Source organism: Lagopus muta, chromosome 1 (assembly GCF_023343835.1).
Source record: "Lagopus muta isolate bLagMut1 chromosome 1, bLagMut1 primary, whole genome shotgun sequence".
NCBI lineage: Eukaryota > Metazoa > Chordata > Aves > Galliformes > Phasianidae > Lagopus > Lagopus muta.
The window spans coordinates 1,418,958-1,435,049 of NC_064433.1; the positions used below are offsets into that span (position 1 = coordinate 1,418,958).

General features: G+C 49.3%; 2 protein-coding genes across 2 annotated transcripts; both read right to left on the reverse strand.

The window, feature by feature from the left end:
* Positions 1–2,403: 2,403 nt before the first annotated feature.
* LOC125688044 (tubulin alpha-3 chain) lies at positions 2,404–4,506 on the reverse strand. The gene is made up of 3 exons (XM_048933574.1): positions 4,290–4,506; positions 3,960–4,108; positions 2,404–3,372 (listed from the first exon to the last, which is right to left on the reverse strand). The coding sequence occupies exons 1-3, from the start codon at positions 4,468–4,470 to the stop codon at positions 2,404–2,406; spliced, it is 1,299 nt and encodes a 432-aa protein (XP_048789531.1). The 5' UTR covers positions 4,471–4,506.
* A 6,078-nt stretch (positions 4,507–10,584) lies between these two features.
* On the reverse strand, positions 10,585–14,334 carry UCN3 (urocortin 3). The gene is made up of 2 exons (XM_048933908.1): positions 14,212–14,334; positions 10,585–11,327 (listed from the first exon to the last, which is right to left on the reverse strand). Exon 2 carries the CDS (start codon positions 11,316–11,318, stop codon positions 10,857–10,859), a length of 462 nt encoding a protein of 153 aa, XP_048789865.1. The 5' UTR covers positions 11,319–11,327; positions 14,212–14,334; the 3' UTR covers positions 10,585–10,856.
* Positions 14,335–16,092: the final 1,758 nt, after the last annotated feature.

Genomic DNA, 16,092 nt, shown 5'->3' on the forward strand with positions numbered 1-16,092 from the left:
AAAGGGTACCATTCTGGTGGGGTTTTGCTGTATTCCCATCTCTGGTGCAGCTTGCTGGGAACCTGAACAAGTGCTCCCTGGGGCTATGGTGTCACTTGGGCATTCCATTAGCCTGTTGGTGTGAGCATGAAACCAACCTCATATGGCTGAGGTCAGAGTTTGCCCTGGGACTTCAGGTTCTGGTGACTCAGGAGAAAAGGCAATGAAGCGTCCCATTGATCAGACATGAAGAAAGAGTGTTTATAAACATCTGAGAGGTGAGAATGACTTTCTCCATGCTGAATTGTGTTTCTAAGTGCCCTGTTCATGGTGGGCTACGTCAGTACCATTGGACTGAAGCTTCTGTACTCAAATCACCATTGTGAGATTTACCAAGCTAAAAAAGTTACTAGGACTGTTGGAAATGATGGTCCTCATGGGGACATGGATGAGTTGAGGGTTGAACTGGGTGATCTTAGTGATCTTTTCCAACCTTAATGGTTCTATGAAGCAACCAGATCCTACCATATCTAAGTTGGCTTCTGGTCCATCTCCAGCTCTTGTGTGGCAACAGATCCCCAAAGCTGGTCAATCCAATGAACTCTACGCTTACAGGTAAACGTCTTGAGGTTTCCAAACTTGGTCTCAAGGGCTGCCACCTTCTCCTAATGGCTCCACTATCTATAAGCAGCAGGGTTTGAATCTGCTGGTTAAATTCCCCCCCGCAAAAAAACTCAACAAAACCAGTGACATTGGTGTGGACTTGGTTGAAGATCCCTCCTGCCCGGAGCTATGAGCCAGGGAAGGAGCACAGCCACACTTGCACCTAAGAAAGCAATCAGCTCAACGCCAGGGCTGATGTCATTGAAAAGGCTATTAATGAAGTCAACTATTGGGCACATCCATCAGCATGGCCCTGCTCCAGCCATCCCATGAACACATTGAGGGTGGGAAGGATTTTCCTTACTTTTGGGGAAGTAGTGTCCTTTGTTGATGATTGTAGGACGCACTCTGTCCCCTCCACAAGCAATGTATCCTACAGAATCTCTCCCAAGAGCAGTGCATTTTGTTGTGCAGTGTCTCTTTTATTTTCCCTATTTGTATACTGAGATAGCAGAGCTGGTCATAAAATAAAAAATAAGAGTCCTTTGGAATGCAATACACTGAGCCCTCAGGTCTGGGATTACCAGTACGTGGCTCCAGCCCATTTGTTAACTAATAAGGATAGATAGTGGGGTTGGGGGTCAGGTTTGTTCCTCAGTGTCCTACAGCAGAGAGTACACAGAGCTCCACCAACTCCTCCCTCGACTGACAGCCAGACTTCTCCTCCATCCCTGGTGCAGGGAAGAGCCACACACCAGTTCTTTGCAGCCATGGCACTGCCAACCCAAGCAGCTTTGCTCCCCCAGGCTGAGGGCAGCTAGAGGTGAGACAGCCCCTAGGAGCTCCTTTACTTGTTGACCTTGGGACACTGCCATTCCTTTGAGCCCAGCTGTGAAATGGCAAGCTGAGGCAGGTTTTAATAAGAACTCTCCCCATCATCTCAGGTTGTTTAAGCTTTCCTCCAGTGCAACCCAGAGCCAGCACTGTCAGCCCTTCAATTACAGCCTGACTACAGATCCAGCTTCCCCACTGCATCACAGCCAGTTCTTTTTCTCAAATCACTTACTGGGAGGAGACTCCCAGTGGTGTCATAACCTGCTCCAGACCAGAGATCAAGTTAAAAATCAATTTTTCCAACTAATTAGGTGCTTGCAGAGATTCTTGTGTAGTGCAAGGTGGGCAACTTTCACCCAGCTTCTTGATTTAATGCCTGGAATGAGCTAGACACAGGTCAAACACCCCCAGAGATGTCTGACAGACAGCAGAGTATTTCAGTTCTCATCTCCAGACTCCAATTAGACTTCCAGGCAAGCCCAGCCCTGGCAGCCAGACGTGGATTGCTTTAACAGGGCTCTGCATGATGGTGGGGGACTAGAGAAACCTGATCCCAGCCCCTGCTGCACCTCAGAGGGGAGAGCAGCCTGGAGCAGCAGAGCCAGCTGCATTTTGCAACAGGGAGAAAGCAGAGCCCAAGTGGGGTCACCAGCTCAAGGTGCATTTTAGCAGGGCACTTGGCAAATCCATCCCAGCACTTACAAGTGCAAAAACCCCATGGGTAGGGCTGCAGAAGCAAAGGCACCAGAGTGCACCCCCACCCCAACAATGAGCAAAATTCAGTGGTACTTCAATAAGAGAGTTCTTGTTTTTTGCTGGTCACCATTTATTCAAGCAAATTCATGCATAACAAAGAGTTGTTTTTGGCTAATCTGTGCAGTTCCCCAGTCACAATGCCTTAAATCCAGCCCCTAACTCCCTTCCAGCTCCTATAGGACAAAGGAAAAAAAGCTATTCACAACCCAAGCTGCCTTCCCATAGGTGGAGTTATTCCTCAAACTCTCCCCCATCTGCTGAGTCCCTTCCAACCTCCTCGTAATCCTTCTCCAGGGCAGCCAGGTCCTCCCTGGCCTCTGAGAACTCACCCTCCTCCATGCCTTCACCCACGTACCAATGCACAAAGGCTCGCTTGGCATACATCAGGTCAAACTTGTGGTCCAGGCGCGCCCAGGCCTCGGCGATGGCCGTGGTGTTGCTCAGCATGCACACAGCCTGCTGCACCTTGGCCAGGTCCCCACCAGGCACCACCGTTGGGGGCTGATAGTTGATGCCCACCTTGAAGCCAGTGGGGCACCAGTCCACAAACTGGATGGAGCGGCGCGTTTTGATGGCCGCAATGGCCGCGTTCACGTCCTTGGGCACCACGTCACCGCGGTACAGCAGGCAGCACGCCATGTACTTGCCACGCCGTGGGTCACATTTCACCATCTGGTTGGAGAACTCAAAGCAAGCGTTGGTGATCTCTGGCACCGACAGCTGCTCGTGGTAGGCTTTCTCTGCCGAGATGATGGGTGCATAGGTGGTGAGGGGGAAGTGTATCCGTGGGTAGGGCACCAGGTTGGTCTGGAATTCAATCAGGTCAACGTTCAAGGCACCGTTAAATCTCAAAGAGGCGGTAACGGAGGAGACAATCTGCCCAATGAGCCTGTTGAGGTTGGTGTAGGTGGGCCGCTCGATGTCCAGGTTGCGGTTGCAGATGTCATAGATGGCCTCGTTGTCCACCATGAAGGAGCAGTCTGAGTGCTCCAGGGTGGTGTGAGTGGTGAGGATGGAGTTGTAGGGCTCCACCACTGCCGTGGAGACCTGTGGTGCCGGGTACACAGAGAACTCCAGCTTGGACTTCTTGCTGTACTCTACAGAGAGCCGCTCCATGAGGAGGGAGGTGAACCCCGAGCCTGTGCCTCCCCCAAAGCTGTGGAAGACCAGGAACCCCTGGAGGCCGCTGCACTGGTCAGCCTGTAGCACCAGAAAGTGCCAGGACAATCAAGTCACTGGGGCTTCATCAGACTTAAGCTAGAAGTAGTGCATTCAACCATGAAATTTGTGGCCCTAAGTTTCACTTCTGCTTTTACCCTCCTTCTACTTCTAATAGTAAAAATGTTAAATACAATAAATTATCTTTTTTTCTTAGTAGAGAGAGGATCCTGGCCATGGCATTGTAGGGCAGGTAGAGATTCATAACATCAGCAGTCAATAGGACCAGCAGGTCACTATGAGGTTCTACCCAAATCAAGTATGCTTCAGAGTTATCACAGCACTTCTGAAGTTCTGCAGCAGGAAGACTGCACAGGGAAGAAGAGGCATAAAGAGAAAACACCAGCCAGAAGGTGACCTGTGACATTGGTTGGAATGAGTTCTTGGTGGATCTTCTGCCCCTTGTTTCCCAAGAAGGGCAACACACACCAGTGTGCATCTCATCACGTCACTCCAGGTCACAGTGGAAGGATCAATCTGATAAAGATCCATCCACACCATCACCTCTTGATGATCAGGGCAACAGCAACCACTGTCTAGTGCAGAGGACTTCCCTGTAGTGTTATTACCATTTTACGAGCTCTTTCAACAACTGGGTCTATGATCTCCTTCCCAGTGGTGTAGCGGCCCTGAGCGTAGTTGTTGGCAGCATCTTCTTTGCCACTGATGATTTGCTCTGGGTGGAAGAGCGTGCGGTAGGTCCCTGTCCTGATCTCATCTGGAAGAAATTGAGATATCATGATTGCCACTAGCATTGTCTGCCACATTACTTGCTCTAGTTTAGATGCGGTTCCATGCTGAAACTAGTAACCTCACTAGGAGTTTAGGTGGCCAACACCACTCTTCAGGTCAGCAGGAGTCACCCCAACAAGAGGTTTGGGGGACCTTCAACAACTTACCAATGACAGTGGGCTCCAGGTCAACAAACACTGCTCTAGGCACATGCTTCCCTGAGCCTGTCTCATTGAAGAAAGTCCCAAAGGAAGAGTCTGTTTGCCCTGAGGATGTCATGGAGGAGATGGTGCCATCTGACTGAATCCCATGCTCCAGGCAATACAGTTCCCAACAGGAATTGCCCATCTGGACACCAGCCTGGCCAATGTGGATGGAAATGCACTCCCTCTGCATTGGGATGGCAGAGGGAAGAAAGTTATGAGTATGCACTAAGGAAGTCTAAAGGAGCCATTTCTTTTTATATTTGTGGGGCATACAGCCCACAACCTACATCAAGAGGAACCTTATCCCAGCTTAATGGCAGCCAGAAGACTTTCTCCATAGCAGGCACTAAAGAAATACTGATCTAGCAGGAACTATGCATTCACCCTTCAGGGAGTTGTTGCAGTCTCTCACTAAGACAGATGCCTAGTGGTAGGTCCTTCTGCATCTCAGCACTGTCATTATATTGCACAATGATTCTGTTCCCAGGAACAGGCCACAGAGCTGATAACCTACAGCAATACTGTTGTCAAGTCAAACTGCTCATGATTTTTCTTTTCTCTGCTGTGGGGCAGAAGGCAAGGTGCCACCACAGCCTCCCCGTATGCTCTCACAGCCCAACTGATCTTGGGCAGCAGTACAAAGACACCCCTCCACTGCACAGATAAGTTAAGTTTGGAAAAGATCTCTTGATGAAGAAATGATGGGAGAGGTCCCTTTCACTGTTAGGACCCAGTTATTGACTTGCAGAACAGTTTCTCAACCTAATTTAGATTAAGTGTAGGATAAACCTTCTGGAGATAGCTAGAATGGATCCAAGGAAGGATGAGTAAGGACTGATAGCTCATCTCTCTACAAGAGTCATCCCATGAAGCAACTGCTCATAGCTTGAGCCATATGGAGAAGGGCTCATGCACAGGATGTAGCTAAGGTGCTGAACTCTTTGACAGAGGAAACTTCTGGGAGGAATGTGATGAAAACACCCAACACAAGCACCAAGCTTTCAGTTACAAGACTAGAGATACCCAAAGAGTATTAATAGAGAAAAGTTTTGTCTTCGGCCAAGAAGGCCCTGAGCTACAATATATTTAAGATAGATATGATAGGAAAGTTCATACCCATCTTAAATATCTTGATCTACAGCTTCCCTGAAGTTTGGTTTGCCTTTACTACCTGCTTTGAGTTATGGTCTGGGTAGGATTTGTGCCTGGAGAACCAACATAGCTGTAACACCCACTGCAGGGCCAACACATGGATGCAGGAACTGTCTCCTCAAGGAGAGACCTTCACCCCCCCCCCCCCCCCCCCCCACTCCTGATCTGTCCCAGCCCTACAGCAGCATCAGAGGCACATCCATCTTCATCTTAATATCACCACCAACACAACCTCCAAGTTATCCTCATAATAAAGTGGAGGAAGGTATGAAAACATCAGCAGGCAAGTCTTCCCAGGGCTAAGGGCCCATCACAGGAAACCTCTTTTCAAGGCTTCCACGTTCTTTATACCCCACAGCCACTTTCCTTCAATGAAACCCCAAAGTCAAGGGGAAGCACCTTCCCCCAGCAAGAAGGAAGACACCCCAGCTCCTACCCCCTGCACAGCTGTTGTCATGGTTTTATGATTTTTGGTCATCAGTATTCCACACCATAACATCATGTAATGCATTGGGGGTGGGGTTTGATATCTGCCGAATGTTCGTCCGTCGGAGAAGAACTACTTTTCCCCAGGAGACTTTGCGGTCAGCAAGGGGATATAACTCCAAGCAAGGTCACCTGATCCTTCTTCTTCGCCTGCTCTTCGCTGTCTGCGCTTCGCTATCTGCGCTTCGCCGCCTGCGCTTCGCCGCCTGCGCTTCGCCGCCTGCGCTTCGCCGTCTGTACTTCAGTCACTCAACTGGACTGCACTTCTCACCCCAGCATTGTGGTGAGGTCTATACAATTCAAACAGACTCTCTCTCTCTCTCTCTCTCTCTCTCTCTCATTGTATTTTACTAATACTATATTTAGTAAAATCATTTGTTTCACCTCAGATCAGTGCTGTTGTTTTCAAGTATTTTGGGGTCCCCTGCTTCCCCTTTCCCAGAGGCGCGGATCCGCAGATCCCTCCGCCCTGCTGGTCACGGAACTGGGCCGGACCAGCCCATAAACCGTTGACAGCTGTTGAAAAACAAGCCCAAGCATCACAACTACTCACCATGACTCCAAACTGGAATGGACTGCCAAGGGAGGTGGTGGAGTCACCGACCCTGGGGGTGTTCAAGGAAAGGCTGGATGTTGTGTTGAGGGCCATGGTTTAGTGGGAGCTATTGGGAATAGGTGAACGGTTGGACTGGATGATCTTTTAGGTCTTTTCCAACCTTGGTGATTCTATGATTCTATTCTATAAACCACCAAGGCTCCTCAACAAAAAACACAGCACCTAACTTGGAACATACCTGACTGCTCTCTTGGGGACTCTTCTGTAGGGAGGTAGAGCCAGGCTTGCACTTAGAGGGCTCCCTCCTGACTCCTTCCCCCTCCTCTTGCACCTGTGGGCAAAGTGTTCAGGTGTTTCTTTTCAGGAAGTGAATGTGGGGTAATGATGTACTCTGTAGGACTTGTACCTGCAGACTTGGAGATTCTTTGGTCTTTCAAATTTTCATTGCTGGTGGGAAATAGGACTGTTATGTGCCTCAGTTTCCCTCCTTTAAAATAGGGATAAGAAACATGGTATAGCAAAAATTGATCAGAGATGCTAAGGCTATTGTGGAACTGATGGATGTCCTGGAGGACCTGAAACAGCTGTGGGGAGAGGTGATGATACACAGTATAACACCAGGACTGAGAAGCACCAATGAGACCATCACACTGCAAATGGAAAATGCTTTTATTTTCTATACAGCATACACCAAAGCAAGAAACTCATTGACTTGGGACGTTCCAGAAGCTAGTAACACAAGTTTTAAAATGTGAAGTACACCAAGGTGTGGGGACTGACTCTATGAAGGCTACTAAACCTTATTGTATGGTCCCCCGAACATAGTTTGGTCAACCCAACTGTGGGGTTACCTACTGTAGGGAATCTGCTTTAGCAAGGGGTTGAACTCAGTGATCTTTAGAGGTCCCTTCTAAACCCTGTAGTACCGTGATTTTGTGAGCCCCCATCTCACCACCCTTTCTGGGTGCACCCCTGGGTGGTGGGGCCTGTGAAGGGGGAGAGCAGAAAATGAGGTGTGATGGGGAGGCTAAGCAGCTCTGTGTCTCCCAGAAAACTCTGTTTTTCCTCAAAGAGTGGCCAGGATGTGGCACTGGCAGCAAGGGAAGAGGACAGGTTCTTGAAGTTGTAGGTACTTGGTAAGAGTGAGGGAGTTTCTCATCCTTCTCAAGAGAGAGGGGTTGACTTTTGCACCTGATGTGCTCCATGCCCATGTCACCAGATGTGATGCAGGGGATCCATGTGGGCTGCTGGGGTTGGCTCTGTCCCTGGTCACAGCCCCTCCTGGCCCAGCTCAAAGTAGCACAGGACATCCCAGTGGCAGGGTAGGACATAGAGGAGTGGAACAGAACAACTCGTGTGTGGGATGGCGCATTGCAAGTGCAGGGTAGGGCATACAAAGAGGAGGAGAGGTCAACCTGGAACAAAATGGGACATCTCAAAGGTAGGATAGGACATCTCAGAACAAGATGAGACATCTCAGGGGCAGGGAAGGAAACGCCGGTGGTGGCTTCTGATGTATCACTATAGAAGGTCCCTATGCCCCTGGTGTTCTGTGTTTCTGGTACTTTATCTTCTGCATATATGGGATTCATGGGATACACCTTTTGTGGTCACAACTGGAAATCAGCTTGTTTTTTTCCCCAGCCAAGACCTCATAGATGTGAACACGGGCACCTTCCCATACAGCAGGAGGGTATTTTTGGCCAGATACTTGATGCTCATTACATTATACTGCCTGAATTCCTTCCTCAGCCAGATGGGCATGGGGTTCCGGGAAGGGATTCAGGACCTACTGTCCTTGGGGAATTGCCAAAATCCCTGCAACATCTCTGGTTTGCATTTATATGATAAAGGAGCATTGGCATGTGGAGGAGGAGAAGGAGGGTGAGGGGGGTCCTGGAGGCCAGGGGATGCCTGGGGGAAAGGATTATGTAGAGGCTGAAAGGGAGCCGACAGTAAAAACAGAAGGATATGATGGTCAGAGTAGACCCACACTTGACTGCACAGCAAAGTGCAATCAATACCTTTTGAATGCAATACCTGAAATTGTGTTCCATCCCTGCACAAAGTGTGGCAGGAAAGACTGAATCCTCACCCAGCTTTTAGGAAACTGCTGTCTGAAAGTCAGTGCTGTCCTTCCTAAGCCTTGGCTCCAGTTGCTGCCAGAACCAGGTGGTGGCTGATGGAGATTTCAGCGCTCCTGTTTCTATCCCACTTCCTTGGGAAATCCGGCTCCTCTGACCTTCGCCTCCCTCTTGGCCCCTCTGACCAGCCTCCAGCCTCGCTTGGCAGAGGCTAAGAAGGAGGATTAATTTTGGAAAGATTTGTCCAAACCGGTGCTGGCTGTGGGTGAGTCCCCCACAGGGATGCAGCTGAAGAGGGAGGATCTCTGCTTTCCCCATCACTTGCCGTCAGCTGCTATCTGCTGTCCCTGGCTCGGCTTTGAGCTTGTAGTCATGGTCTGGTGCTGGCATACACGTGTAGACACCCGTAGACAACCCTATGCTTTGGAAAGACAGTCTGGACAGCCTTGGGACATCTCTGGCCAAACCTACAAAGGGACAAGAGCATATCTGACCTTGCTTTTTCCAGTGAGATGTGTGTGAGCATCTCTCGATTTTCCAGCTGTAAAATGGGCACAACCACTGTGTAGCACTGAACAGCTCAATATACTCGTGGGGGATGGACATGTAGGTTGCTGGGCTGTAAAATGCATAAAGCTATGTAGATCTTTATGTAAAGATCCGTATAGACTAATGCTATAGAATAAGCTCACCGATCCATCCTCAGCTCCAGGGTGCAGGCAGGAGGGGGTCACTGCACAGAGATGCTGTGGGCATGTTGGTGTGTTTTCTGTTGGAAATGTGTGTTAGGAAGGGAAGATGCTGGAGGATTGGTATATTTATTTGATTTTTGCTTTTTGGTCAACTCCCAGTTCTAAGGCCCTGGGCTGGGGGTCAGCTAGGAGCCTTGGCTGCCCAACCGTGGTCTCTCTGGGCATGAATTCAGCTGTCTTGCCTCCAGCTATGTCCTTGCAAGTGGCTTGTGGATCTATCTGCCAACCCTTCAACCAAAGACCTGTCCTCCGTAATATCCCACCTGGTGTTCCCTGTAGCTATGACATGGATGGGATTGGTGGGAACTGTTTTGCTGCTCTTGGTAAATTTCTTCTGGAGGAAGAGGGCCAAATTTCTCTCCGTCTCCCAGTTTCCTCTCCACGTGCTGGGATGGAGGTCAGGAGAGGGTTTCATCTTGGAACTGGGCTGTGAGGTGAAGAGAGAAGGGGATTGAGAGGAAGGGATATATAGCCCAAAGTAAAGTGGGTGCTTGATGATCTCTGGCTTGATGGAGAGTGGGTGAAGGGAATCAGGGTGAGCAGGGGTGGTTTGGCCAGGAATATACCTTGAAAATGAAGCACCTGGATCTGCATGGATGGTGGGGATGTGGATGGGGGTAGACTGGACAACACAGACAGCCCTGCAGGTGGGTCTGGAGTGGCTGGTTAGTGATCCATGACTCTTGGGGTCCAAACTCACCTTAAGCTGTGAGAGAGAGGCAAAGCCATGCTGCATTCTGTGGTTGCTTATAAATGATCATTTGGATGAAAGGTGATGGCTTCTTGGATGAAGGTTTTGGCAGGGAAAAGAGTGGTTGCAAAATAACCTGAAATCTAGCATTCCCAGTAGGAGAAATTGTGAAATCTCTCTGGAGGTCATAGTCAGAGAATCATTTGAGTTGGAAGGGACCCTTAAATGTCATCTAGTCCAATTCCCCAGCAATGAATAGGGACATCTACAGCTGGATCAGGTTGCTTAGAATCCTCTCTAGCCTGACCTTGAATGTCTGCAGGTATGGGGCACGATCCTCTTACCAATCAAGGTTTTCCCTTCCCAATATAGTTGTGACTGTGTATGGGGACAACCGTGTTTGGAGACTTGAGTGAGAGCATGACCAGGGCTGTTGTAGGAAAGGGAGCTTTTACAAAGGCTATGGACCTCAATGAGCAGCCGCTGGAGGCGATGGGAGAACCAAGCATTGGAAACTCAACAGATTGTAGCTTTAATAGGGACCTTTCCAAAACAACATGTCCCCCTGCCCTGCTGAGGACACCACCCTCTTCCCCACACATGGAAATGTCCAGGAGAAGGAATAGGGGAGACTGGGAAGGAAAGCAGGAGGAAGAAGAGATATGAAAGTTAGGTAGCTCTATGGGTCAAAAATATACAACACTGATATCATACACGGCTGTCAGTCCTCTCCAACCAGCAGGTTGGGGCCGGGTGTTGGCCCCGTGTGGCCATCCCTGCTCCAAGTCAACCCCTGCCCCGCGAGCATCACTTCCGCCGCCCAATTTGGGCCATGAGGTGTGCATTGGCAGCAGCCTTCGCCCGCAAGTTTTTGGCTTTGGCGATGTTGAAGAGGATATTCATGATGTTGGTGGGGACGTCGAGGGACAGGGTGACCTTGGTGCGGCGGTCGCTTTTGGCACGGTTTTGGTAGGTCTTCCCCTTCACCTGCGCCTGGGAGGTGTATTTGTAATGGCCTTCCCCTGGGAATGTCCTTTTCCCTCTCTCTTCCTCTGCTTCCTCCTCCTCCTCGGATGCTTCCTCTGCTGGATGGTAGTCATAGCCACGCTTGTCCAAGACGGTGTTTTCCTCTGGGAGGCTCTTCTGGGCCTCGGTGATGGCCGCGTTGAGGCAGCTGAAAATGGAGGCAGCGTTGTAGAGGCGGAAGGCCCTGCTGGTTTCTGTGGCACAGAGGAGGGCGAGGAGGAGCAACAGCTTGGCGTGGGGCATGATGGTGGCCTGCCCAGTGGAGAGAGCAAGAGGAGGGCAGAGATGGGTGTCAGCTTCCCAGCAGGCATGGGGCAGAGTACCACCATCCCTTCATCATCTCCTGTCCCAGACTCATGGGTTCAACTCCCAGATCCCAAAATCATAGAATCATTTGGGTTGGAAGGGATCTTTAAGATCACCTAGTTCCAACCCCCTTGCTATAGGCAAGGACACTTTCCACTAGACCAGGTTGCTCAGAACCCCATCCAGCCTGGATTCACCTCCCATGTTTCAGAGTCTTGACTTCACCTCCCAGATCCCAAAGACTTGTGTTCACCTCCTGTGTCCCACAGTCCTGAGTTCATCTCCCTCATCCCACTCTCCTGGGTTCGCCTCCTACTTTCCGAGATCTCGGGTTCACCTCCCACATCTTGAAGTCCTGTGTTCACCTCCCACACCCCAAAGCCTTGGATTTGCCTCCCATATCCTACACTCTTGGGTTCACCTCTCATGTCCCAAAGTCCAGAACTCACCTCCTAAATCTCAAAGTCATGGGTTCATCTCCCATGTAAAAAAATCATGAGTTAATCTAACAAGTCTCCCCCAAGGTTCCATCTAACATTTGGGGCAAGTGGGAATGAATTACTTTAGGACATCTTCCTCTAAAGTTCAACCTCCAAACTCCGGGTTTGGGGGTACTGGGTAGGATGACCAAGGTGTTTTGCAAAATTGAAGCCTCTATGGAAGATTTGGCCTTCTCACTGTTGACATCATGACACAGTAACATCACTCACTACTTGAAATACGATCATTTTAATGTCCCAAAACCTTGGTTAAAAAAACTTGAAAATTTTTGAGATAACCTCAATATTGCAAAACCTTCCCATCTTCAAGTCCATATGTGCACCCATCTGCTCAGCTAAAGGTCTACAAAGAATTTCCAGGCGGGGATTCTTTCACCTTATCGACAACGGTACAACCAGCCCCCCAGCCAGCCCCAATGTCACCCTGACCCTGAAAGCACCTGGAGGTGGACTGCCATTCCCAATCTTCTGGCCCCATCTTGTGGCAAGAGCATCTCATGGCAAGCTCTGGCCAGCAGGACAAGTCAGTCACAAGGATGCAACAGCATCTCTTGGGGTCTTCTGGGTGAGTGGATGTCCTCCAAAATTCAACCAGCCCCCTTATCTCATGAAATGTCATCACGAATCTGCTCTTCAGTCAGTCTGTGAAATTGGAGTCATTTTAACTGTCCTTTGCTGTCCCTTGGGAGGAGCAGATCAGGGCAGGTTCATCCCCTTAACTCTGCCCTTTGCTGTCCCTTGGGAGGTGCAGATCAGGGCAAGTTCATCCCCTTAACTCTGCCCTTTCTTTCCCTGGCAGAGGGAGATCAGGGCAGGTTTATATCTTAAATCTGCCTTTTCGCTGTCCCTTGTGGAAGGGGTTAAGTGTGGATTTATCCCCTTTATCCAGAGAAAAGAAGGGTGTGAAACATCTGTGTTATGACCCAGGTAGCATTATCAAAACTGCTACTGCAGGACGATGAGCAAAACCATTCCCAGGCACACAACCCCCACATGAATGTGATTTGGGACCCAAAGTTCTTCTTCCTTCAGCCCCAAATCAGACATTGAGATCCTGGGGTTCAGGTTTTGCTTACAAATCCTATCAAGGCGAGCATCTGTTCTTCCACCCCAAAGCAGATGTCTTTTTTGCCCCAGATGATGCGGCCATCCCAGCAAACTCCTAGCAGAACAGAGGGGCTCAGGGCATGAATTTGGAAACTGCCATCCTTCCTCTTACCCTTTCCTGCTACCTTACACATCCCCAGGCTGCTATTGGAATGGCAGGAATAGCTCTGAAAATGCTCACAGAGACAGTGAGGCTGCTGGCAGTGAACTGCACTGATATGAGAAGCTGCTGCTGAGCATCTCCCTGTCCTCTTCACCTCTCCCTGGTATTTCTCAGCTGTTTGAAATGGGCGGTTTGGCTCCCCAGCTGGAAAAAAACCTCTGTGGGGACCTTGGCTGAGCAAAGAGAAAGGCAGGACAGAAATCAAAGCGAAGCAGTAAGGAAATGAAGCATCCTGATGAGCAAATCTGATTTCTAGCTTGTTATTATTTTTGCGTGGGGACTTTTCTCCCCTGTCAGAAAGTTTTGTTTCGTTTTGTTTTTAATAACTGGAAATGGGTCATCCCTTCCTAAGATCAGGAAGAAGAAGAAAAATTGCAGCAAATCTGAGAAAGTCGGAGTGAAATCTGCCGCTGCCGGAGGGTGACCCATGAGTGGGAATTGCAGGGACCCCGTGAGCAGTTTCCAGGCATTATTATGGGATGGTGCCCATCGATGGACAACTCTACCTCTTGGATTTAAAAGAGAAAAGTGAATCACTGCAGCACGGCAGCTCCGGCAGAGTGGGGACAGAGCTGTATCATCCACAGCAGAGGTATAGCATAAATCTGTTTTTTTTTTTTTCCCCAGCAGAAATGTAAGTCTGGAATAAAATAATACTGCAAATGAGACTTGCAGACTTTTAAACTCTTTCTGTCTGATGTTGCCTCCACTTCCCCAGTGAACCTCTCCTGGGAATGCTGATTCCCAGGGCTCCAAACCCATGCTGACCCGGTGAGGATAAGGCTATGCCCTCGTCTCTCCATCCCTTTACCCACAGCAGTGATTTATATTCCCACTTTCTGATTTCCCAACATTTCCATACCCTTTTCCTGCCTGGTCTCCCTCCAAAAATTGCTATAATAACCCCAAATCTATTTATTCTGGAGAGAGTCTTACTACTTTTCCCTATCCCATTTTTATTTTCTCTTGCAGAAAGACGTGGAACCTGATCTCCCGAGCACTGAAATATTTCAAGTTTGTGCAAACGAAGCTGGTTAATAAATGAAATCCAGGCACTCACCTGGCAGTCCTCGGTGCTGGGATGGGAAGGGGCTGCTGCGTGCGGCTCTCACTCCGAGCAGAGAGACATCAGCGCCTTCCCCTCAACTTCTGCACCCTCTCTTTTCTTTTATTGTTATTAAGAGGGCTGTGATATTTTTTCTCTCTATGGAAACGCTTTTCCCCTCCCTCGTGTATATATAAAAATGAGCGATCACGGGGTTTGAGTCGTAACTCCAGACGTGGAGCCTTCGTTTGGGCATGATTGCATTAAAATGAAATCAGAAGGAGCTGGCGACGTCACGGGGCTGCAGTGCCTCTCCCCATTCAGAAAGTAAAAAAATAAAAAGGGAGGGGGGGGAGAAAAAGACCTCTGAACCCGACAAGCAGGTGACGCTCACCCAAAAACAGGGCTGTCGTCAGTGCTGGGGCTTTGCAGGGTCACACAGACACGTTTCTTCCACTCTTCTTGCACTCAGTGCAAGGATATTTTAAATGCAAAGAATTGCTGTGGCCCCTAAAGATGCCCGTTTAGGTTTTCAGCAGCGTTATCCCAGTCATTTATTTTCAAAGTGTGGAGCTGGTGCATCTTCTTGGCTGGGTTTTGCCCACAAGCCCTGTCCACAGTCCCTCAGACTCCTTAAACACACTGAGATCCAGCAGAACAAATTCAGATTGCTCCAAGGTTGCAACCAAGAAGAAAACCTCAGTCCATTGCCCCAGGACTCCTGGTGTAGTCAGTCTGTAGTCCCAGCACTGCTCTAATCCTGGTGTAGTCTTGGTGCTAAAGAGAGAGTGAGATTGGAGGTCTTCCCCAAGTTCTTTACTATGAAAGTGGTGAGGTGCTGGAAAAGGCTGCCCAGAGAGGTTGTGGATGACCTGACCATCCCTGGAGGTGTTCAAGGTCAGGTTGGATGGGCCCTGGGAAGCCTGGCCCCTTCCAACCGGGCCATTCTGTGATTCCTGTTGGAAATGAGGACTGTTCCATGTGGTGCTGGTATGATAGACCTCAAAAAGTCACGTTTCTGGGAAAGGATTCCTCCAAAACTCACCACAGATTGGATGGGCTGCAGGCTCCTGAATGGCTTTAAAGCCCGTTATCATTAATTGTCATTGTCTGGGAAAAGAACAAATCCTACTGAACTTGGGGAAAGCCCTCTGAGTCCCCTGCCAAAAGTCTTGTCTTCCACAAATGACTCTGAGTGGGTTCTGAGTGAGGATGGGGAGATGCTCTCACCCCTGGACCACACGCCTGCAGTGGTCACAGGTGCTCCTTGGAGAAATAAAGCTGTGGATCTTCTTGGATGAAGATCTTTGGGCTTTTCACCAGGCCCTTGAAGTTTCCCTTGAAGCTGAAATGTAACAACTGTCAACAGCAAGAGCTCCCCATTGCCTTCTGTCCCAGGTTGAGCATTTTCCCCTTAACCGCCTCCAGCTGTTGGCTGAGACACGTTGGCACCCACTGCTGCAGCAATCCATTCCTCTTTTCATCCTAGGCTTCTAACTTCCCATTTCCATTTCCCCTCCATCACTAAGACCTGGAAGACAGTTTTGTTATCCAAATCCTTGGAGCCAGTGGTTGTCACCGGAAACCAACCTGCCTGCAGATGCTAGTGCAAGGACCTGAGTGAAAAAATCCATTGGAGGGACTCCTTCCTAGCAAAGAGAAAGGGAAACCACCACCTGGCCCACGATTCGCACTCTTCAGAAAACATTTCCAACCAAATTTGTTGCAGAGGGATGAACTTCCTCTAAGGGCTGCAGGATCTCTGAGCTATTGAAATCCTTCGTCTCATCCTTTGTGAAAACAGTGATGGATGAGAGCTATTTCCAACTCATCCCTCATGGTGGAGATCCACTAAAAATGATTTCCCTTTACTCTCATTGCAGACGTCGGAGTGCT